This window comes from Diceros bicornis, chromosome 6 (assembly GCF_020826845.1).
Source record: "Diceros bicornis minor isolate mBicDic1 chromosome 6, mDicBic1.mat.cur, whole genome shotgun sequence".
Lineage (NCBI taxonomy): Eukaryota > Metazoa > Chordata > Mammalia > Perissodactyla > Rhinocerotidae > Diceros > Diceros bicornis.
Window position 1 is genome coordinate 89805992 of NC_080745.1, and position 24668 is coordinate 89830659.

A 24668-nucleotide genomic window follows, 5' to 3' on the forward strand; every position below is an offset into this window, starting at 1 on the left:
GTCTCATCGATAGACTGGACACGGCCGAGGAAAGAATCAGTGAGCTTGAAACGTCTAAATATACGTGCATGTACATCATAAGGGTCTTGGGCAACTGTAGGAATTACTGGCTTCTGGCATCTGTCCCTGAGGTCTGGCCCACTGGCTCTGTGTGCCTTTACATTCACCTGTAGACTGACTGTGCGTAGTGCAGCAGCGAGCTCTGCCCCTGGTAAGCTGTCCTCAATCTTTTGCACAGGAATGAGCCTGGCCCTTGCTTCATTGTCTTCCTGCATGCTTGCCTCTGTCCAAAGGAATTTATTTTCGTGGTGCCAGTGTGGTTAACGTGAAATAGAAATCAGTATTTTCCTGCGGGAGAGAAATGGAAACATTTTCAAAATCGTTCCCTACTGTGAACATACTTTTCTAGCATTCCCTCTGATCTTTAAGGGGATCTAAGAGGCCGATTCCTATCTAGAAGGAAGAATTATTGATATGTTTATTAGGTTTCCCACTCTGATGATTGAGACTACTGTTTGTTTTAAGCAAGATCTCTCGTGCTCACCAGGATGTGAAACCTGGTGGAGAAATGGTGATGTCTCTGAAGGTGACCTTTTATCAGAATCAGAATGCAGGGTCAGAAAACAAGCTCTTGTAATGACACTTACAATCACAGTTCCTGACGGTAACGTGTTCCTCTCTCATATGGTGCCTCACTCGGCGCCTACCTATTGTTACTGCTGTTGGCACCAGCTGGTTTTTTAACTAAGACACACACTCAGGATTCCTGAGATGGTCTGACATCATTAACTTCCTTCAACTCAGAACATTCTGAATCATTCCGTGAAGAGTCAAGTGTTCTATTCTTAACCATTTCCTGGGGATGATAAGATGGATCTCAACCCATCACAATTTTTTTCTTTTAAGAAATAAAATAGATCTATGGATTAAAGAGAAACAAGAAAACTGGATTTTTACAGATAGGGGTTCTGTCTCTTAATATTCACTGCCCAGCTCACGTTTAATCATATAAATAAAAATATAAATATATTTTTAATCTCTTGGCCCATTTTTACCTTTTCTCCTGGTACTTTTCTTATGAAACAGAGTTTCATAGAGATGAATATGTTTATAGATGTATAAACATATGTCAGAGATATATAAAGTGTATTCAGTTTATCACTAAGCAGAAATCCCCTTGAAATCCTAAAGTCAAAAAATAAAATAAAAGAACATAGAATTTATTGATGCCTTTTAAGCTCATTGCCAAATTTCCTTTACAACCAGTGCTGTTGTTTTTTTTTGAAAATGGAGTTAGAGGAACATTCTAAATTGTGTTGATTCGTTAATGTCCTAGTCTTCCTTGCACTTAAAAAAAAACAAATTAAAATAAAAAAATAAGAGACTGGAGCTGTCACTCTGTCCAGAGACCTAAGTTCCCTCAGTGTACCCCTGTGAGCTCATCTGCATATATATTGGATCATGGTTCCCACCAGACAAAATGCACACTTGTAATTAAGTAGAATTTCATTGTCAGCTCATAATCATGCAATCTTTAATTACCGGTCGATAATTTTGTTGTGTGTCACCTCGTTTTTCTATGCAACCACCAACATATCCATCTCTAAGACTGGATAAAATCATTGTCATTTAACAGAAGTTACTCTCTTTGTGGCCCCTTTACAAGGCTAATTAAGGTGGTTTTGACTAGAATTCCGGAAATCATAGTATCTGTTTTAGTCATGAAGGAGTACAAAATTGAAATACAACGCAAATGTCCAAGTTCTGAAAGATCCATGCATGGTAGTTGAGTGGAGTTGGGGGCCCTGTCCTGATGGGGTTGCTCAGAGAGCCGCGGAGCTTTGAGCCTGGCACAGACGTCAGCACTGATGCCAGGGGACTTGAGAGAGAGGACTAGGGGGCGCAGGATGCTGCCTGCAGAGCCCAGAAGTGGAGCGCCAGAGCAGCGTGAATTTTATGTAAGAAACAGAAAGGTTTTATATAGAAATTGGGATTTGAGATGAGTGTCCTTTGGTTCTAGAGAGGTTTTGAAGTCCTAGGAAGGGCACAGAACTCAGCACAGGCAGGAAATAGGAGACATTTCCATATCTCGGAGAGAGGAATGAAGGTTGCGTGATACCCCCATTGTGAAATTGTAAAGGAGAATGATCAAAAGCTTAGGAAAAGATTAAAAATATGAGAGCAAAAGAGGATGGTGTGAAATCGTAGCTTGTAAATACTGGCGCGTTAGAGTTGGAAGTGAAGGGCTCATCCCCTGCCTTTGATGCAGATTCTCTTTGTTACGTTGCTCCGCGTTGTCAGCTGAAAATGTCCTCATTACCCGCCACAGCATATGAACCAGAGGACGTTAAAATCTCAGATGCAGCAAAATCTCAGATGCTCCCTCTTACTTTCTATACTAATTTATCATTTCTTTTCAGAGAGATCAATTCTGGAAGCAATGTCTTTTTTTGCTAATGAAATTAAACAGGCCTCACTGGATAATTATATGCCTTTATAATGGTGATAGTCACGAGTTATCTCAGGCACCGATTCCAAAATTCTAACATCGCTTTCAGGTGCTAAATTTCACGTGGAGGGTGGCCATGGTGTTTCCATACCTTAGGCCTTGTTAGGTGACTGTTCTGTACCTTTCTGGTGCCTCATGTACGATAAAGATTTTAAGATGTTTATAGATATGTTCACATTAAGAAATATAATTTTGATAGAAATGTTTATGCTCACCCGGAAAATATTTTACAATATATAGAAGTAACCCATTGTTTATAATCTGCTAACTAAACTTTCTCCATCATTGCTTATGGAGAGGTGTTTTTTAAGTGGCAATGAGTTTGCTTACTATATTTTAGAAGGTCCGTCTGTCCAATACAAATTTCTGTGATGATGGAAAAGTTCTATATCTGCACTGTCCCATATAGTAACACTAGCCCCAGATGGCTATTGAGCACTCAAAGTGTGGCAAATGCAATTGAGGAAGTGAATTTTTAACTTGATTTAATTTAAATTAAATTTACTTTACATTTAATATGCTTTTTTTTTTTTTAATTTTCTTTTTTTTCCCCCCAAAGCGCCAGTAGATAGTTGTATGTCATAGATGCACACCCTTCTAGTTGCTGTACGTGGGACGCGGCCTCACCATGGCTGGAGAAGCGGTGCGTCGGTGCGCCCCTGGGATCCGAACCCGGCCCGCCAGCAGCGGAGCGCGCATACTTAACGGCTAAGCCACAGGGCCGGCCCAAAATTAACTTTACATTTAAATACACGTGGCTAGTTGCCTTCTTGTGGCTCTTGGTGAGGCTGGGCCCAGTATGCTTTAAATCATTTTGATGATGCTTATTCCCAAATTTGGGATCTTTAATATTTTTTCACTTCTAATGAGATTACAATGGTTGAGAATGGTTGAGATATCATATCTTTGGGTAGCACCTGGTTTGAATTGAAGACAGGAGTAGATTTTAGCCATCACAGTGTTCAAAGTGTAGGAAATGTAACTGTTAGAATCACCTCCCTAAAAAAGTCAAGGATAGTGTAAGATGACTTTGCATTTTATGTGAGTTTATGATTCTAATCCAAAGAGCTGGTTCCATTTGGCTGTGTTTGACACAAATTGAAGCACCGTGAATTTTTAATGTGCCTGCAACACCTTTTATAGAACAGGTTTCTTAAAACAGTGTTGTGGTTTGATTTTTCAGAATTTCTACAAAGAAATTGAAAGAGAAGAAATGTATATAAGGTATGTAGGCATCATGCTTGTCTGCACCTTCTGCACATTTATGATAATTGCTGTTTGTCAAGTCCATGCTAAGAAATGTTTTATAACCACACGAGTTTATCTTGTAGGAAATCGTGGGGCCTAGAGACTGAATTTGGTGGAGCTTCCATATGTATTCCCAGCCCTCGTGCAGGCTGTGCCTGCTGACGCAGAGATCTGGGGGGTCATTCTTAGCCAGCTCAGGAGCAAAGCCATAAATGACTTTCACAAGGTTTTTGTACCTCCTGACTGATTCATGTGACCCTTTTGAAAAAAGGCACCACCACAAATTTTAATGTTGCACAGTAAGCTATCTGATCAAATGGGAAGTCCAGTTTTAACTTATCAGAAATAGGCAATATTATAATTTTCAGTCTATTCCTACTTTAACTGACAGCGTATTCTCATGTCTTGTCTTGTCTGCTGGATTTGTCTCCTTCACTTGCGTTTTTCTCTAAGAATGGTGGGCTGTGATTGATCTCTTCTCCTTCTTGGTTGCTTTTAGGGGCCAGTGTCAAATATTTAGCAAGATTACCACTTAGAATAGACCAGAATAAGCGTATAATACACATGGCATTAGTGTTTAATGATGGACTTACTATATCAAGCATTATTTTCTAACTTATGATTTCTAAGATTTTTTTACTTTCTCCTTTAAAAAATATACCATATAAATTTAATAAACAATCGGCTTCTTTTATCTAAGATGTAGGTTGCTCTATATTAAAAAACAACCTTTGGGGGCCAGCCCAGTGGCATAATGGTTAAGTTCACGCGCTCTGCTTTGGTGGCCCGGGGTTCGCAGGTTCGGATTTTGGTCATGGACCACACACCACCCATCAAGCCATGCTGTAGCAGCATCCCACATATAAAATAGGGGATGTTAGCTCAAAGCCAGTCTTCCTCAGCAAAAAGAGGAGGATTGGTAATGGATGTTAACTCAGAGCCAATCTTTCTCACAAAAAAACAAACAAACAAACAAACAAAAAAAAACCTTTATTTTTTTATGGCAGAGAAATTTTTTTAATCACATTCACTGTGATCATTGGAACTCTTTATTCTTATGGATTTTTATTTTTATGGATTTTTTTGTGCATTTGGATTCAATAGAAATATAAGAAATCACAATCAAACATTGTATAATCTCATTTCAAATGTATGAAGAAAACTCTAGTAAAGATGAAAAGGCATGAGAAACCATGAGGTACAATTCTACCTTCTTGTGCCATCTTCATTTTTGTCCTGAAAAGAGATGATTTAAATTTAAAAAAATATTTTATTGTATAGTACTCTTGTTAGTTTTTCTTAGAGCTTTCTGCCCCAAAAGTTTTCAAGGCATGAATTGTGAACATTGTAGAAAGAAAATATAGATATGATTTACTGTAGAACTTAGCTCTTGCAATCCTCAACACAAACTATTTGTTGACATTTTATGAATGTACCTCTCTTTTATCATCTCAGGTATTTGTACAAGCTCTGTGACCTACACAAAGAGTGTGATAACTACACGGAAGCAGCTTATACCTTGCTTCTCCACGCAAAGCTTCTGAAGGTAATAAAAATTAACCACGCAGCTTTATGATTCTGTCATTATAAATTATAAGGTTATTTAAAATTTGATTTTTCTATGACAATTTTTAGTAAACCTATAACTTAAGATTTTATGGATATTGACTAAATGCAATGACATAAACAAAGATATTTAGGAAGTACTTTGATTATACATTTGGCCCTACTGAATGCATATTTCATTTCACAAGATGTCATCACTAAGCAAGTTATCACTAACCACCGTAAATACCGATCATTGGCCTGTCAGCTAGCAATGAGTTAGATTTTTTGATTTATTATTCATGCCAACAGGACTCAGTGATAGTGGAGAATGACATCAATAAGAAGGAATTTCTGTGGTAGAACAGCTAAGAGACAGGATGAGACATACCCTTAATAATCTTAGCAAAGAGTGTAGGGACCAGATCATGACTTTTCTCTCCTTGAGTTCACATTGAGATCTCCTGTTAATCTATCAGTTCACATTAACCTCCTGCCTGATTCTCCTGGAGAGTATTGCTCCTGAGCACAGGTCTGGCATGACAACTTTCAGCTCTCAGTGATTCTTTTGTTATGTAGATAGCTTTTGACATTGGCTTTTTTTGTTTGCAGTAACATACTCATGCTCTCCCCCATTATCCAGTTCCAGCCCAGTTAGTCATACAGAGTGGATCTTCAGTAAATAATTGGGTGGATGGCTGGATGGCTGGATGGATGTGTGGATGAGTGGATGGATGGATGGATGGGGAGATAGATGGATGGAAGTGTGGGCAAGTGGATGGGTGCATGGATGGATGGGTAGGTGGATAGATAGATGGGAAGATAGATGGATGGAAATGTGGGTAGATGGATAGATAGATGGAAGTGTGGGTGAGTGGGTGGATGGATAGAAGTGTCGGTGGATGGATGGATGGATGGATGGGGGGATGGATGAATGGGGGGATGGATGGATGGATGGACGGTTGAGTAGATGGATGTATGGATGGATGGGGAGATGGATGGAAGTGTGAGTGGATGGCTAGATGGATGGATGAATGAGGGAATTCCTGTACGACTTCTAGTTTTATATTTTAGAACTTTAGCAAATCATTAGATTATCTTTCCCATGATACCCTTATAAAAAATTGAAAAATTATCAACTGGATAAACAAGAACAGTTGTGAGAATTAAAATTTAACTGAGTCACCCTACATAAAGACTGCTCATTCAAGGATTCCTGTTTCCAAACTCAGGCCAGTCCCCTAAACACCAAAAAATGGAATGAAAGAAAACCAGATAAGATTATGTTAAAATGGGCACTAAGTAATATCTATTGGGTGATGAGAGGCATTAAGGAGAACACTGTGTTAGGGAGTGAAACTCTGGCAAGAATCTTCCAGCCTTTGGCCCAATCCTGAAATCTCCAGTAGCTCCTGTGAAACAAGTAAACACAGGCTGCTTCAGAGACACTGCAGCATGGAGATTTACCTCTCCCTGAAAACAAAGGAGTCCATTACAAAGAAAACGCTAGGAGGCTTAGCTCAGTCTGGGCGCCTCATCACTAGTCATCAGTAGTCCCCCTTTGGCTTTGAATGTTTAGCTTTGAAACATATAAAGCTTTCCCAAGTAATGTAATTTATGAAGATAGAGATTTCAGTTCATGCAGCTGACACCAGCTGTCTCACTATGAATTCTAATGGCCTTAATTTGTTAGAAACCCAAATTTCTGTAACAAGGCGTTTTTGCAAATGTGAAGATATTTCTTTTATACCAGAGAAATTAAAATGAGGTTGATAAACCGCCAACTCACTCTTACTGTCTCTCTCATAGTACATAAACTTTTATACGTGTGCATGTCAATGTAAAAAATATATATGTGTTTGTAAACTATCATTTATTTAATCACTGGATTTATTGAGTACAGATGGATTTGTCACAAACCACGTGAGTGTGTGTTTCACAACCCAAATCAATAGTCCCAATTGTATTATCTTTCCCACTGGGGCTCTAAATTTTCCAGTTAAATGGCAAATGCTACATAATCTCTCTCCATATCTTTTACACCATTATGTTTTGCAATTTTTCCTAAATATGTTTTGATATTGCTGTAAATGTGAATTCATGCTGGTTAATCAATGTACTAAAGAACATTATTTGAATTGTTATGAAAATTCTTCCTCAGTATGACAAATATATTCTTGTTCATTAACTAAAACTCCTCAAATGGAATCTTCTTTTTTGGTTAAGGATATTTTGTCAGAAAGCAAGGGCAATAAAAACATCAGCCTTTAACCTAGCAATCAAGTTATTTCATCTCAATGTTTAGGTGGAAGAGAGAGAGAATTTTTGCTTCCCTATTCAATTTTTTAAATGATTTTAAAATCCAAGGAAGTTATTTGAAATCTTAATTTTTTAATTCTTGTTTATTTATTATAGTTACATTTCAGAATCATCTAAAGTTTTACTTTCGTCCCCCATAAAAGTAAAAATCTAGCCATGTTGTGCAAACTCCACAATTAATGAGTTTTTAACTTCCAATTGTGGTCGGGATATACAAATCTAACTCTAAGGTGAAAAAATGTGCAGACTACTTAAAGGTTTCTCGTTCTTACTTGACGTTCCTAGAGCTGGAGAGCCATTCTGGCCCCGTGCTCTGCGCCCTGTTCTGCGGAGCCCTGGGGTCCAGCAGGAGGTGCTCCGGGGCCCTTTGGCTTCAGGAAGGTGGGAAGCGGCGTGTGCTATGTGAGCCTCTTCAGGAGCCTTGCCACATTCCCCAGACTTCTGCACCTCATTTAGCAGGCCAGTCCCTTTGGGCCTTTGCCCTATGCCACAGCGATCCCTATCTAGCTCTTCTGATTTTTCACGCCCCCAATATGTGGCACCATGGTTGGTCTCGTTGTAACAGATGTGGCCTGACCAACACTGAGTCCATGGGGTCACCCCCACCCCCATGTTGGTCCAGGCAGTCTGGGAGCACATTGCTTTCTTTGCAGCACCATCACTGCACTGACTTAAAACAGGTCAAGCTCCACCACCTGAGTCCAACCGATAAATGAGCCCATTCTAACGATTTCCTTTGAGGAGTCTCCCCAGAGCCCCCATTGTGCAGTCTTGCTTAATGCCCTTAAATGCCCATGAAATCTTTTTTGCAGTGTTAGTATATATCATTATGCTCTATCTGTAATAGCACTATCTCTGGGTCAGGCACCTTCTGACTCTTCTTTGTCCTAGTGCCTTGCACATAGTAGGTCCTCATGACATATTGAATTTTATTGAGCCCTATACTTAATGCCATTGCTTTCTTGAGCCTAAGCTCAGGAGTTTACATGTCAAATGAGCTTGCCTTCACTTTGGTGCATCTCCCCAGCTTGCTGAGACCTCTGTGCATCTTTCCTTCGTACCATAAGTCCACTGACACTTCCACAAACACTGGCCGAGCCCTGCCTCTGTGCCAGGCAATGTGCCTAGGGCTAATGGTACAAAGACACCTCCCAGTCTGTGAGGAGCTTGATAGCCGATCAAGTCCCTTTCTTTACAACTTGTAAGTGTGATCCATGTGCCTTCTTGCTGTTGATTGAAATGTTGAGCAGCGCAGACCCAGGCCAGCACCCTGGGATTCCCCACTTGAGACAGCCAGAAATCACCTGGTTCATAACTCATCCCAGATGTTGCAAGGCATTATCAGCAAGCTGACAGTTCTGTGCTTTCCAGAATCTGGTGGGTTTCTCTTCTGTATGAATGTAGACCCAGCTTTGCCTCCCTCTTGTCTTGCATTCCTCTCGGGGCCTCAGCACAGAGGTTTTGCCCTCATTTCCAGGCCCCGACAGCCTGATGACAGCAGCCCCAAGTGTCCCTGGAATCATGGCCGTGTGTGTGCACCGAATGTGGAGCTCACTGTGCATTCTGACCCGAGGGTAGGCAAGTGTTAGCACCGGACGTGCCCTCACCTGGCACTACTCATGCACTGCTTTTGCCACAGTGGTCGGAGGATGTGTGCGCGGCCCACCTCACCCAGCGGGATGGGTACCAGGCGACAACGCAGGGACAGCTGAAGGAGCAGCTCTATCAAGAAATCATCCACTACTTTGACAAAGGCAAGGTAAAAAAAAATGTGATTTTTCTTCTGTTTTCTTATGTGCACCTTCCTGCAGCGTTGTAAATAGATTTTTTAACACACGATGTTTGTGGAACCAGAAATTTGTTACAAATCATGTATTGGAAGGTTATGTGCATGGTCCTTCAGCTGGTACTTCTGAGTAGAACTCTTAAAAAGAAAAATCAATCGTCCTTTTATAGATGCTCTGCTGAAAGTCAGGACTAAAAAACACAAGTATTTTTATAGTCCTTGCCAGAGAGAACCAAATCTGGGACACTAATTTGGAGGAGTTTCTAGACACTTACAGCTAATGTATTCTTTTGACGGTTTGCAGTTTTCTATTGTCACTGAAAAATTAATTCTGTGGTAGTACCAATATTAGCCAGCCCTGGTGGTCTAGTGGTTAAGATTTGGCACTCTCACCACCACAGCCTTGGGTTCATTTACTGATCAGGGAACCACACCACCCGTGTGTTGGTTGTCATACTGTGGTGGCTGCATGTTGCTGTGATACTTAAAGCTATGCCACCAGTATTTCAAATACCAGCAGGATCACCTAGGGTGGACAGGTTTCAGTGGAGCTTCCAGACTATTATAGACTACGAAGAACGACCTGGCCACCCATTCCCGAAAAAATTGGCCATGAAAACCCTATGAATAGCAGCAGAGCATTGTCAGATACAGCGCTGGAAAGTAAGAGGATGGTGCAAAAAGACCTGGCAGGGTTCCACTCTGCTGTCCACGGGATTGCTAGGTGTTGGAATCCACTCCGTGGCACTAACAACAGCAAAGACCAATATTGCTTCATTTTGGTGGCATGTAGATTAATTGGCTCAAACAAAATAGTTTATTCCATTGACTCTACTAAAAGGAAACTGCCATCATTTTAATCAGCCAGTAGAAGATCTCATCACTTATTCGTGTGGTTCAGATAAGCAGTAAGTACTAAAAAAACGAGCGGCTTCAGCTTCGGAATTTTTAAAAATCTGCCACCAAAGTCACTTCGGAGCTCCTTCTGTGGCTTCATCAGGATTATTAACTCATCTTGTTACCTGCTTTTTTCATTGAGAAAAGTGACCAGAGAATTCTATGAAGGTACCTGTATTAGTCTCCTAGGGCTGTTGTAACAAAGCACAAACTGGGTGGCTTTAAACAACAGAAATTGATTCTCTCACAGTTCTGGAGGCTGTAAGACTGCAATCAACATGGCAGCAGGGCCATGCTCTCTGTGAGAGAATGATTGAAGGAGAGAATGGTTTCCATGCTTGTCTCTCAATTTCTGGTGTTACTGGCAATCCTTGGTTTTCCATGGCTTGCAGACATGTCACTCCAATCCTTACCTCCATCATCACATGGCATTCTTCCTCTGTGTGTTTCTGTGTCTAAATTTCCCTCTTCTAAGAAGACGAGTCATTGGATTTAGGGCCCACTCAATCCAGTATGACCTCATCTTAACTTGATTAACTTAACTTAAAGACTCTATTTCCAAATGAGGTCACATTCACAGACAGCAGAGGTTGGAACTTCAACATTTCTTTTAGGAGGGATACAATTCTACCCAAAATAGCACCTATATCAGGAAAAGATGATGGCTGCCCCTTATTGTGGCTGTCAACATAAACCAAACCCTATTGACAAGATAATGTGTGTTTTATTCATTCCCTACTGTCCTTGACATAGGAAAAAACCAAAACTCTTCAGAATAGCATGTGGATTGGCTAGAGGCCACGTGGAAATAAGGATCCGAAATGTTCTGTGGACTACACCCAGTCCTGTAGTGGAACAGAATATATTTTTTCGTAGAAATGAGATGCTTTCATGACTAAGGCCAATTACTAAAATTTTGTTAGTTTAGCCATGGGAATCCTGTTTTTCAGCAAACTGATAAAGAAATGGAGCTGATTCAGCCATTCCTTCCCCTGATGGCTTCTTGGTTTATTGTGTTCTAGAAAAGGGTGATCAGGTGCCATGGAGTGGGCAGAGCAGGAGGTGGGGACCTTGGGAGGCCCAGGAAGCCCGAGGGCCAGCGGTCATCAGGGCTGAGGAATGTGTGCCTTTGCTGATGGCCATTCTGGGCTTGCCTTGTGGCAACACTGCCTCTGACAATAGCAGCCCCTGAGACCTCTTCAACCATATTTCAGCCTTTGTTCCCTCCCTCGCTCTCTGTATTTCGGCCACACCATCCCTTTTGAGTCCTCAAATGCACCAGCCCTTCCTGCCTCTGCCCAGCAGGCTTCTACTGCTCCTGCCCTCAGTTCATTTCTTCCCATCTCAGCTTAAATGTCACTTCTTCTTCAACCTCCACAATGTCCTCTTCTTTTCCTTTGTAGCACTTACTACAATTTGCAGTGATCGAGTTGCACGTATATGTCTTTAGCAAGTCTGCCAGTGGGTTGTAAGCTCTATGAAGATAGAAATCCCACATGTTTATTCCCCACAACCTATCTAATTCTCAGAACAGTGCTTGGTATATAACACAGTGGGCATTTGTTGGATGAGCGAAGAAATCAATGAAAGAATGAACAAACTAACAAATGAATGAATACTCAGCATTTAAGAGTGATTTCCAACAGATGAGAAATGCTTATTCATAGCAGAACAGTGGGCCTTCAATAAATAATAAATCAAAGAACAAAGTCCTTTTATTTTTAAGCAAAGGTAGCCTCATGGAGGGAAAAAAGAATGTGTTCAATTTAGAACAGTGGTTCTCAACTGGGACCCACAGGAGACTTTTAGGTTGTCATGGCAGGGGGAGTGGATGCTACTGGCATCTAGTAGGTCGAGGCCAGGGATATTGCTAAATATCCTACAAGGCACAGACAGTCCCCTACCACAAAGAATTATCCAGTCCAAAATGTCAATAGTGCCGAGGTTGAGAAATTGTGGTTTTGAAAAAACGAATTCAAGTGACAAAGTATTATAGGCAAAAAGAGAGATAGGCTGAAGGAATGTCCCCACATGTTCCTGTGTTTTGGAGGAGACAGAAAGATGATTATGGTCAAGTGATCAGTCGGCTAACCTCGAGTCAGAAACGATGTCCCTGTTAATCAGAGTTCGGGAGGATTGCCTTCACAGTAGCAGTTAGAGTTGTCTTGGCAAAACAGGTTGAAAAAAGCCGTTTCTGAGTATCTGTAACTTTTCCACAAGACTGTTAAAAAGAAACAAAGTCTGCTCTTCTATCTAAAGCTAAATGAGAGTGAGTACAGGTGAGGGAGAAAATTTCATCAAATGAAATTTGAAGTACCTGGGTGATTAGCTGTGAGGAAAAAAAATCATTGTAACATCAACAAGCATTACATTTCCTGGGAAAAAAATAATGGAAGGAAGTAATTATTCATCTTCTGTATCAGTCAGGATGGGATGGAATATGCTGGAGTTTCAACCTCTTGAAGTCCCAATGGCTCTACACAACCCAAGTTTATTTTTCACTCATGCTCCTTGTCCATCCTCCTCTCCCAGAACCCTGGTGAGTGGAGGTTCCACCACGAAGAAATGCATCCTCAGAAGGAACAATGAGTTGCCAGCCCGGCCCTTACACGCTCTGCCCAGAAATGACACAGGCATTTCTGCTTGTGTCATTGGCTAAACCAAATCACATGGCCACAACGAACTTCAGTGGATGGGGGAGTGGCCGGAAGAGAAAGCAGACTCTCGCAGCACCTCCGTCTACCAGGGCATTTAATTAGACAAGTGAGTTGGGGGTCTAATCAAGGGCTCTCAAGGCACATGGAAATTACCTAAGTATGCGTATGTTCTGAAAAAGATAACATTCACACTAATCCTCCAAATAGTGCGGCTTCTCACAACTGGACATGTGAGAATAGAGATATCACTCAGAACTTGTGTTGGGCCTTGATCCTGGTTTCTCCATAGTTGAATTTCCTTCTCTGTTTAGGGAGGGGTTGGGAATGGTGTGGACAGCAGGGCAATGCAGGAGAAGCAATGAGAGAATGGACTCCTGTTCCCTATGGCTAGGGTGCTGGAAATCTCACCAGGCGGGGAGTAGGGGAAGTGGGAGGTCACAGCAGAAGATCAAAGTTTGGCACTTTGTGCTAGATTTAGAATCACTTTCATTTAGGAAATATGACCGAGACATGGGTGTCCCTGCCAGGTGTGGGTATATGCAGTCATTTGAGAAATATTTGTGCCTTTTCTGAAAGCAATGGAGTAAGACAAGTGGCCGAGGCCATTGCTGCAGATTATGAAACTTGATTCTGGGAGGACCCAAATGCACAACTTTCCGTACTCCATTCCCAGATTGCAATCATCTTGGGGGAAAAATATCTCTGGCTCGTGGGTGATGGGTGGCAAGTGTAATAGCCAGTGGAAGCTTGAAGGAGGGCCTGGGTTAATGTGGGGGCCCTCCTGGTGGAGCAGGTGGGCACCAGGGAAGCCAGCTTTCAGGTGATGGGTGGGGCAGTAACCTGAGCTGTCCAATAGTGGAGTCTCCAGCGACATGCGGTCGTTGGCACTTGAAATGTGGTCAGTCCAAACTGGGACGTGCTGTCAGCGTACAATACACACTGGATTTCTAACAGTTCATGTGAAGAAAAGAATGTTGTTATGGGCTGAATTGTGTCTGCCAGAAATTCCTGTGTTGAAGTCGTAACCCTCAGTGCCTTGGAATGTGACTGAATTTGGACATAAGGCCTTTAAAGAGAGAACGAAGTTAAAATGAGGTCACTGGGGTGAGCCTTGATCCAATATGACTGGTGTCCTTATAAGAAGGGGAGATTAGGATATAAACACGCACAGAGGAAGGACCATGTGAGGACACAGGGAGAAGGTGCCATCTACAAGCCAGGGCGGGGTCTCAGAAGACACCATCCTGCTGACAACTTGATCTTGGACTTCCAGCCTCCAGAGCTGTGAGAAATAAATGTGTTTAAGGCATCCAGTCTGTGGTACTTTGTTATGCCAGCCTGAGCTAATACAAATGTCAAATATCTCATTATTTTTTTGTTATTGATTACATGTTGAAATGATAATATTTCAGATATATTAAATATTACTAAAATTAATTCTATTTTTTAAAAATGTAGCTACTAGAATTTAAAATTACATATGTGGCTTGCATTATGTCTCTGTTGTCAGAGCTGCTCTCAGTCAAAGACTTTGTTCTCGGTTAGCACAAAGAACATTATGTACTAGCACATCCATCCACGTGCTGGTGGTCACTGGAAGCTTTACTGCATCCTTGGGGCCCTTACAGGCAGCCAGCTGTGCTTACGTGCCTGTTGGTATATATTCCTTATACTAAGTGAATGTTTGAAAAACTGAAATATATCTAAGAGAATTAGAAAAAGGGGACCAAAGCCAGAAAATAATAGAATTTGCATCAGAATGACAAGGGAAAGCATAATAACAAGCACCAAAATTAGATTTTTGTTCTTGTGACCCAGTGTCATTTCTGTAATTTTGAAATAACTGTCGAGAGTATTAGGGAATTTGGAGGGATGGGCGAGTTAGGGGCTCTTTTATGGCCAGAAGATTCTCTGAAGGAACTACGTGCAAACAAGGGAAATGGTAGGAAGGAAAGGAAAGAGGAAGAAACAAAGGCAGTTATGAAGATAATTCGTAAGAAATAAGAAAAACCAACATAGTTTCATGGGAGCATGGTGGAGTTTTCTGGTACTTACCTGTTTTATCATCAACATGTAAAATTATGCCCCTCGGTTGTGTTGTTTTCTTTTGTGCTTTGAGCAAAGTCTATTATAGTCCCATTATTAGTTTCCCGAGGACTTAAGGATGAGTCGCGTCTCCTCACTGTGATTTGTATATCCAGCTTCGCTAACGAGCGCCACTGACAAACTAGCTCTAGGATCCGCACCAGCTTGGCCAGCTGCTCCCTGGGCCACTGCTGAACGACTTGGGTCTCTGGACAGAAGACCTGCTGCTAAAGGCGGCGCATCTGAAGTCTCTTCCTCACGAGCTCTCGGTCTCCCCGGGCTCCCAGTCCGAGGTGCATCACCCACTCCCCTGCCCGGGGACCCCCGCACCCATCCCTGCCGTTCTGCTCCCAGGGCCATTGCTCTGGGTTCTAGCAAAGTGACTGTGGTATCAGCTGCAAAGATGCCCACACCTCAGGGGTTGCCCACCTCCTCTCCAGGGAGATCCAGGCTTCTCACTTGGCAGGTGAGGCCCCTCGCAGCTGGGCTGTTCCTACACATCTATCCTGTCTTCACCCATGACGTTTCGCCTCTTTCTGAACATGCTCGTTGATTCTTAACCGCTTGCCTTGTGTGGTCTTCCCTGGGTGTGGAACGGGCCTTCTTGCCTACTGTCTCCCTGTGCTGGACTCCTTCTCACCTTCTGGGCATATTTGCACTCTTTCTCCACCTTGGACCCTTTCCTGCCTCCACCATCCAGAGAGGGCCCCTCCCCAGGCACTCTCTGCCTGGCGTTCGAACTCTTTATATGTAGTCTAAATCCCTACTTTGAGGATCACACTTTAATGGCCCCCTGAGTCCCCGGGGATCTGGTTAAAATGCAGATTCTGGTTTGGTTGGTCTTGGGTGGGGCCTGAGGTTCTGCATTTCTAAGCATCTCCCAGTAATGGCCATGCAGCTGGTCCAGGGACTACCCCTGGGTCACCAGGCCCTGCTTTGACTTAAGCTACTTGAGGGCAGAGCAGGCTGTGTCTGACACTTCTGTTTGTCCCTCTGAGGGAGCCCTGTGCTGCACACAGACTGGACACTCAGTCTTTTTTTTAAATAGACGTTATTTTTTAGAGCGATTTTAGGTTCACAGCAAAATTGAGCTGAAAGTACAAAGAGTTCCCATATACCCCAGGTCCCACACACGGACAGCCTTCCCTACTATCAACAGTGTCATTTTTTTTTAATTGAATTGAGCACATTCTGGCTAGTGCTTGAGCAAACAATTGAAAAGTCCGCCATCACTCAGACATTCCACCAAGTTCCCTCCATTGGGTGTGTTTGTCTTGTTTGTGTGGTCTTGCCTCCTGACCCAGACCCTGAGCCCCTAAGAGTCTAAAGGACGTGTCCCTCCTCCCCAATCCCCCCAGCGCCTCACCTGGGGCACATCCCTGACACCACTTCTGGTGTGCGGGTCTTAGGATCCTGTGTTCTCCACAGGCTCCTTCCCCTAGTCTGGCGCTGACTTTACTCAAGCACTGTGATCACTGCAGAGGTTGTAGGCCAGACAAAGACAAATTCTTGCCAGAACAAGGCTGGCTTTTCCCGCCTGGACTCCCCTGTGTCTGTTAGAAGTAACAGTCTTTGGTCAGATGATTGCATCAGTGTGCGAGTGCGCGAGCAGGAACAAGCACGCAGGGAGGGCCTCCAGCATCCGAGACAATCTCTGACTTAACTCCTGACACTGAATCCACCCCAGGCCTGCATTCTGCACGGGCTCCTGCAGCACATGAGTATTTAAATCTCAAGAATTTCTTTGGTTTGATTTTACACTTCTTTCATTTTAGGGAGAAAAAATGGCAATTCTGGTTTAAAACCGTATGTTCGGGTAAGGGGACTTAATACCACAGTTGAACTTGGAAACCAATGATTGCTGGAGACTACGAAATTATAAAATGGAAAGTAATGGTACCTTAATCTGGCAAAAGTATGACTCAGTGATAGCTATATACAGGCTGTCACCTTATGTCGTTAAGGAAATCTTCATCATGTACTGAATATGTGGCAACTTTACAGCTGATTTTCACTGTTTTAAGTGTATGCAGCTCCCTAGGGAGAATAGGCAGTACGGAATCCAAGGCAGGTCTGTCTCTTGCACACCTCGAGCAGGTGGCTAGAGGAGCTGGTGGAGCTCAGGCCCGCGGTCAGCACCTCACTGTGCCTCGGGGAGAGCCAGGGCGCCAGCAGGAGCCTGGGGCGGGATTCTGTTAAGGCTTTCTCCACCTTTGTGCTCTGAAAGCAGCAATGCTAAATGGATTTTCTGCTTCTTTATATTGGACACTCTAGCTTTTGAATGATGTTCTGTTATCTTTCTGTATTTCTTCCGCACAAAATCGTTCTCCCATTTTTGCCTTTCCACCACTTTAAAAAGTTTTGGATGTCTTTCAGCCTAGCTCTTGGTCTTTTCATCTTTTTCTTTCTCTCCATAAAACGTCATTTCCATCTGTCTCCCTTTTCATTCTCTTACAGTTCTTCCTTCCTAGGCTGATAATTACTCCTAGCTCCTTTTCCCCCCGTTTTTACCACCCATTCGAGCGTCCCTCCCCAAAGCCTTCTGTCGGGTTTTATCACGGCAGACAAGCGTTCTCTCCTGAAGACGCTCTGAATTCTCTGTCTTATTGTGTTTGGTTGAGGCCTAGTAATTTTCAATAAAGCCCTTAATCCTAGTACTTCACTGAAAATTACCAGGCTTCTCTGTGGAGGATGAGTCGAAAATAGAAGCCCTGCTATCAGGGAAATGTAGTCAGAGTGAGAGAGGCCATATTAACCCACGTTAAACCCTCTCTGAAACCAAGAAACAGCCTGGCGGCATCGACAAAGCGGTACATAGTCGATAGCCCACATGACGTGTGAAGCTCTGTGACTATTTTCAACTGGGACTCTGCTTCCTTTTCCCTTAAAATAACCTCACCTCGACAAAGTTCACACTTTGCCTTGCCCCCAAGTCAAAAATTGAGGCATCTTGCATCATCTTGTGAACTAGAAATAGAGGTTTGGGAGCAAGTTTCTGTTTTTGGTGGAAATGGTTAGATTTCTTTTCTGAGTATTTGAAGTGAAATTTTCTCATCCTTTGAGTTTCCCTTTAAAACACGGTTGTTATTAAGAGGAATTGCAGGTACCCGCATAACGACTCCCTCTTATTGGTTTATTCTCAGCATTTCAAAAATTTTTGAAAAGCCTGATATTTGCCAGAATTTGTTCAATTAGCCAGAATTTGGCCTGCCTGTTCAAAGAGATCATATGTTAATTATAAAAAATAATCATATATTATCAAAGCATGAGAAAATCAGTTTTTAGGGTCATTAACCACATTGCTTCCCCACTCTCTGCAGGATCCCCAACAAGTTTTTCCACTAACAAGCCAGGTGCCATCCTGCAGCCAAGAATTACAGGAGTGGAGCAGACAGGCCTGCCTCAAGGCGTGCGAGTCTAGGGTTAGGGCTTCTGGATAAGCAGATAAATAACAAAATCCTCCTCCTGTCAGTCACACCGTTGGATACTGGATCTACCTATCTAACAGGTGTCGGTGTGATGACTTCTGCGGAGAAAGGGAGGACTTCACAGAGGCAGTGACATTTAAACTAGTGTTTGAAGAATGAGATAAAATTTGCCAGATGTCGGCTGGGAGGGGCAGGAATTCCGGAGTGGGAGTATCGCCAGACAAGGCGGGGCTCCTGAAGCCATCTCACTCTTCTGGGGAAGCCAAGGAGTCCATCTGGGGGCAGGGGGCTCCTGGGAGACGCAGTTGTGGAGGACTTGGGAGCCACTTTGCCAATGGCCTTGTATGTCTCCTGAAAATTTGACTTACTGCATCAGGTACAAGGAGCCGATGAGATTTTATGAAAACAGAGAACTATGACTTCATTTTCCTCTTTTCAGAGGGTAATTCTGGCTACGTGGTAGTAGAAGACCTGGAGGGGGGCGTGGGCTGGAGAGCAGACAGGAGGCCGGAGCAGTTGTCCTGAGACGCGTAGGCCCAGGGCGGCAGCAAGGATGAGGAGAGGGAGGTGACATCTCTACAGACTTGAAGTCAGCTGGTCCCACAACATCTCTTAAATGGGGTCACTGTCAGAAGAGTGAATGGCCAGAGCAGGAGGCTCGGCTTCCTCACGCGGCTGCAGAGCTGGACGAGAAGTGTGGAGAAGCTTTCTGAGAAGTCCACTGAGGTTTGAGTTCCTTCAAGGCAGCTGAAGCAGTTCTGAGTGATTGGGCTCCATTCCTGCCACAGGTTAACTCTTTTCAAAAGTAATTGACTTTCCCATCAGTCGTCACCCATGCAGCTTTGACATCCACACCCCCCACCACACCCTCAGGCACTGGTCTGCGTCTGTCCACTTATCCTGTCCTGGGACAAGCTCTCCACGATCCTGTCCAAGGCGCCTGGATCCCCCCTTGCCCATCCCAGGACATCGTGCCAGCCCATCTGCCCTCTCCCTACAGCTTCCACGTTTTCCTCTCTGTTGGCTAATACACTTTCAGCTACAACCTGGCCATTATTTCTGCCTCTTTTTTTTTTTTTTTGGTGAGGAAGATCAGCCCTGAGCCAACATCCATGCCAATCCTCCTCATTTTGCTGAGGAGGATTGGCCCTGGGCTAACATCCGTGCCCATCTTCCTCTACTTTATGTGGGACGCCACCACAGCATGGCCGGAGAAGCGGTGTGTTGGTGCGCGCCCGGGATCCGAACCCAGGCCGCCAGCAGCGGAGCGCGTGCATTTAACCGCTACGCCATGGGGCCAGCCCCTATTTCTCCCATCTTTAAAAAAGTCCTCTCTTGGGACCAGCCGGGTGGCGCAAGCGGTTAGGTGCTTGTGCTCTGCTGCAGCGGCCCGGGGTTCGCAGGTTCAGATCCCGGGCGCGCACCGACGCACTGCTTGTCAGGCCGTGCTGTGGCAGCATCCCATATAAAGTGGAGGAAGATGGGCACGGATGTTAGCCCAGGGCCAGTCTTCCTCAGCAAAAAAAGAGGAGGATTGGCAGATGTTAGCACAGGGCTGGTCTCCTCACACACACAAAAATAATAATAAAAATAAAAAATAAATAAAAAACGTTAAATAAAAAAATGTCCTCTCTGGTTCTGACTCCCCTCTCCAGCTACTGCCCATTTCTCTTCTTTCTGCAGTGCTCCTTAAAGAGCTGTCTGTGCTCGCTTCTCCTGTCCTCTCCTCCTAGTCTCTCCTGAGCCCACTCCCATCACAGGTGCCCAATGATTACCTGCAGATGAAGGAGACAGTGACAGAATGTGTCCCTTCTCCTTTGCAGCCTGGTCTAACCTAAAAATAAATGCAAAATCTCTTTTTTTAAAAAAGATTTGTTCCTTCCTCACTTTGTCTTCCAGGGCGTTAAAAGCTGAGCAAATAGTTTTCTGTTTTGACTGATAAAGAATTGCTGTGGGAAAAAGAATCCACTTTGACGAGCATGATTCAGATGGGTAATGACTCCTTAAGTACCTGACTGCACTGGAAAGCAGGGTTCATCTTCGATTTCATTTGAGAACCTTTACATCAAGGCTTCCTAGGTCCAGCCCAAGGCCCAGATCCCACTGGTTTTCCTGCCCTATGAGAGGGCAGTCAGCCTGGCCTGACAGCTTTCTCAGGTGGCTGGCTCTGTCTTGTACACGCTCAGGGAGAGAATGGCATCTTTACTGCAAGATCAGGCAGCTTTGAGGTGCAGACCACAGAGAGAATGCACCATTGCTGGGGCCAGGAGAGTAGGGCCTGACTCTCAGAATTGTCTTTGGAAAGATGTCGTTCCTTTGCTCAGATTAGTTGAAGCCAGTGGAGAACACCAGGAGGACCAAGGATGGGGCTTGGCTCAAGGAAAAAGCTAGAGGCCTAGAGAGAGTGGAGGTGCCTGCAAGGAGTCTCCATTCTCTAAGGAGAGGTTGCAGGCGACATCGAGATCAGCTGGGCCACACCCCTTGGAGTTGCCATCGCCCTCCTCATGACACACATCTTTTCCGGGGACTCCAGCCCTTGTCCTGGAGGGACTGGAAAGAGGCACTCACCCACAGCGCTCCTGGTCTGAAGCACTGACTAGACGGGGCCTAATACTGGTTCTGGAACACCTTGATCCCCTCTGGTGCAGAGGGACCTCAACCAGTGCTCTAGATTCTTCCACACCATTGAATTTTCATTCATGTAAACATCAGAGGCCTGTGTGGGACACTGGAAATTCAGAGGGTGATTGAATATGACTCTTTTCCCAACAACTGCCTGGAAAAACAGATGAATTTTAGAAGAATGACTGAAATTCAAGCATCCCATTAAACATCTTCACCGGTGAGTTACTTACAGCTAGTAAGCAAATTAAACCAGAGTTGCTCACCACTATCCTGGTGAGTCATCGCCAGCCTGAATTATTAGTAAGGGACAGTGGCCTGGCTGGCATCTTTTCTTTCATCTGCCGCTGCCCTGTGAGATCAGTGTTGCCATCCTATCAGACTGGTCAGTCATCAGCCTTCGAGTTCTCTGTAGGAAATCAATAGCTGATATGCTTTCTGCAGTCACTTCTTTCTTGGAACTAAGGGAGGAGTTTCATCAGAAGGAAAAAGTTTTCTGTTCATAAAACTTGAAGAAATGGAACTTCCTGAAACTGAGAGGTTCAGAAAGAAAAGGTTATCGTCATCTCAAGACAACATAGCTCAGATTACCTGATGAAAAGAGGTGATGGAACAATGTGCTCCATGTTGCAAGTACACGAACAATTTCAAGAATGCTGCACGATGGATTAAGGATTTCAGATCAGAAAATGAAGTTGTGCGTTGATACGGTGCTTTTTCCTTTAGGGCTATGGTAACCTCATAAGCCTAGCGTGCCTCTAAGAAGGGAGTGAAGGCAGGGTGTTCAGTTGCATGGGTTAAGGCGATCCTTTCACTGAGGTCATCTAAATCTAGATCATACTGAATCTGTGTTCTCTCTGGCACTGAGCTATTTTCCAAGGTATTCACATTGGAAATATGAGTTACTCACACTCTTCAGAGCCCTATCCGATTAAAAGTAGATGAAAATCTCCTTAATGCAGAATCCTTTAAAACATGCTGGGGGCAGAGGGGGATGTGTGTTTATACAAAATCTGATAGAAAACACAACCACATAACCTCAGAGGGAGTCAGATAAGATATTTACTCAAGACTGAGATTTCTTTTAAAAACAATTATTTTTGATATGCATCTAAAGCGTCTCATCTGTCATTTTGGATAAAAACAGATTAAGCTTTTACTCAGTAATGAATTAGAAGCCTTAACATTCTGGGCAGCGAAGAGAGTGTGTATTAGCTTGCAGAAAACTAAAGAAAAATCCAGTGAAAGAACAACAAGTAAAGGTAATGTTTTCTTTGAAACGGAAATACGCCCAGGGAGGAATTGGTTACTGGAGCTTAAAACTAACATTAGAGGTGCAAGAAGCTCCACTTTCCTAGAAGTGTGAGCTTGGGTTCCTCAAAGGACCCAAGAAAGATGTGGAGCGGCAGATGAAGATATCCAAAGCTTGCAAGTCAACTTTGAAAGCTGCAGCAGGATGGAGCAGGCTGGGGGTGTTCTGGGGAGGGAACCAGCACGTGGATCATAAGAAGGGCGTCTCAGCCACGTCCTCTCTTTCCTGGGTGCTGGTCCTGTCGCTGAAATCTTTTTCTGCTCTGGGCTTATTTTGTCTTCTAAAGTATTAAAATGCAACTCTTATTCCAGAATAGCTTTTTTCTCATCAAACATAGCAGATGGTTTCTTTAAGTAGTAGCTATGAAGAGTATTTTAAGTGTGTTGGGCGATTCAGTGATAAGTAAGGCCCTCGATGGGGTTGTTGACTAAGAAAAGGCAAAGCCAGCAGGCTGGTGAGGGGCGGCTGGAAGTGCTGGCACAGGGTCTTTGTTATGGGCTGAATGTTGGCATCCCCCCAGATTCATATGCTGAAGCCCTAACCACGTGGTGGTATTTGGAGGTGGGGCCTTTGGGAGGTGATTGTGTTTAGACTGGGTCATGATTAGGATGGTGCCCCCATCATGGGATTAGTACCCTTACGAGAAGGGGAACAGAGAGAAATCTCTCTCAAGGCCACGTGAGCACACGGTGAGAAGGCAGCTGTCTACAAGTCCAGAGGAGAGCCCTCACCAGGAACTGAATCTGTCTGCACCTTGACCTTGGACTTCCCAGCCTCCAGAACTGTGAGAAATAAATGTCTATTGTTTAAGCCACCCTGTCTGTGGTATTCTGTTATAGCAACTCTAACTAAGACGGTCATCAAGAACAAGAACTTTGGAAAAAGACCAAGCTGGACCAAGTCCACCCTGCTCTTGTGCCCACGGGCAAGTTACTTGCCTATCTGATCCCCAACTTCACTATCTGCAAAATGGGTATAATAAAGTACCCACCTGACAAGGTGAGGGACTTAAGTGAGAGAACGTAGGTGGCTTGTTGCTGGACTAGAGTAAGCTCAAAATTACTCACCTAATGACTAGTGCTACCATGCTGTGGGAACGGTGGCAGTGGAGAAGTGGGTGATTCGTGGCTGGGGACATAGTATGTGGGATAGTTGTTGCTTTTCTGATTCTAAGTCAGCAACCCTCAGTTCTGTTCCATAAATACTGTTGAGCAGGCCTTGGGCAATGGTCTTGAGGTTTTGATAATGCTTGATTCCTGCCCTCAAGGGACTTATAGGTTTGAAGTGGGGGAATCCTGGGTCATGGTGGGAGCACAGAGGAGAGTGGGTGGCACCTGGGAAGGCTTCCTGGAGGAGATGGTTCCTCCATATTTTCCATGTTCTTCTCAGGTAAACCACTTTATTTTATTTTTCCCAAGGGAAATTCAGGGCATACTATATGTATCAACAAATTATTCCACATGGTCAAAAGCTTATTGAAACATTTTAATCAATCAGTTACCTGACTGGGAAAGCCACTTTCAAACTGTTACCATAAAAAGTTCCTCCTTTCAAAATAATGGCAGGCTTTACATCCTCACAGTATTTGCACACATAAAGCGAACTTCTTACAAGCCTTAATTTAGAGTGGAAATAGGTCCCGGTCTTTCTGACAGTTGAAGCTTTGCGTTTATTAAGTGGGATGATTTGGGAAAGTAGCAAAATCAGGCCCATAGTTTCTACCTAAACGCTCCTTGCAGCCTCTCATCACCCTGGGGTTCCTTTCCCCGGCTCCACGGCTCCTGGGACAGATGAGCTTCAGTGGCCAGAGAGGACGGGAGTGAGTGAAGATGGGGCCGGCAGCCGCTCTGACCGGGACAGAGGGCAGCGTGATTGATGAAGGGGTAGTTGACCAGGTTAGTCAACTGTCACCCAGCCGTGAGCCCAAGGACGCGAGCCTCTGGAAAATAGCAGTATTTTTCAACATTATTGTCGTAGTGTTTTCAGACTAAGCAAGCATATTTCTCAATTGTTTTATTATGAATGGTTGTATTACTATTTTACTCTTTGACTGCACGATTCAGGTTTCAGTTTCTCTTTCTCTTTTGTATTTGTTTCTCCTCACAGATGTGGGAGGAGGCCATTGCCCTGGGCAAGGAACTTGCCGAACAGTATGAAAACGAAATGTTTGATTATGAACAACTCAGTGAATTGCTGGTAGGTCTTTCTTTCTATCTATCTAAATGAATATGGGCAATCTAAACTTGTTTTTCTAGAATTT

The 24668-nt window shown here is 43.7% G+C and overlaps 1 protein-coding gene across 3 annotated transcripts in view; it reads left to right on the plus strand.

Annotated features, from left to right (window-relative positions):
* Positions 1-24668, plus strand: part of DOCK1 (dedicator of cytokinesis 1) — a 512522-nt gene that overhangs the window by 437367 nt on the left and 50487 nt on the right. For all 3 annotated transcript variants that reach the window (XM_058544272.1, XM_058544274.1, XM_058544273.1), the window contains 4 exons: positions 3693-3733; positions 5213-5303; positions 9261-9380; positions 24515-24604. In XM_058544272.1, the coding sequence (XP_058400255.1) occupies positions 3693-3733; positions 5213-5303; positions 9261-9380; positions 24515-24604 (342 nt within the window). The remainder of the gene's footprint in view (positions 1-3692; positions 3734-5212; positions 5304-9260; positions 9381-24514; positions 24605-24668) is intronic.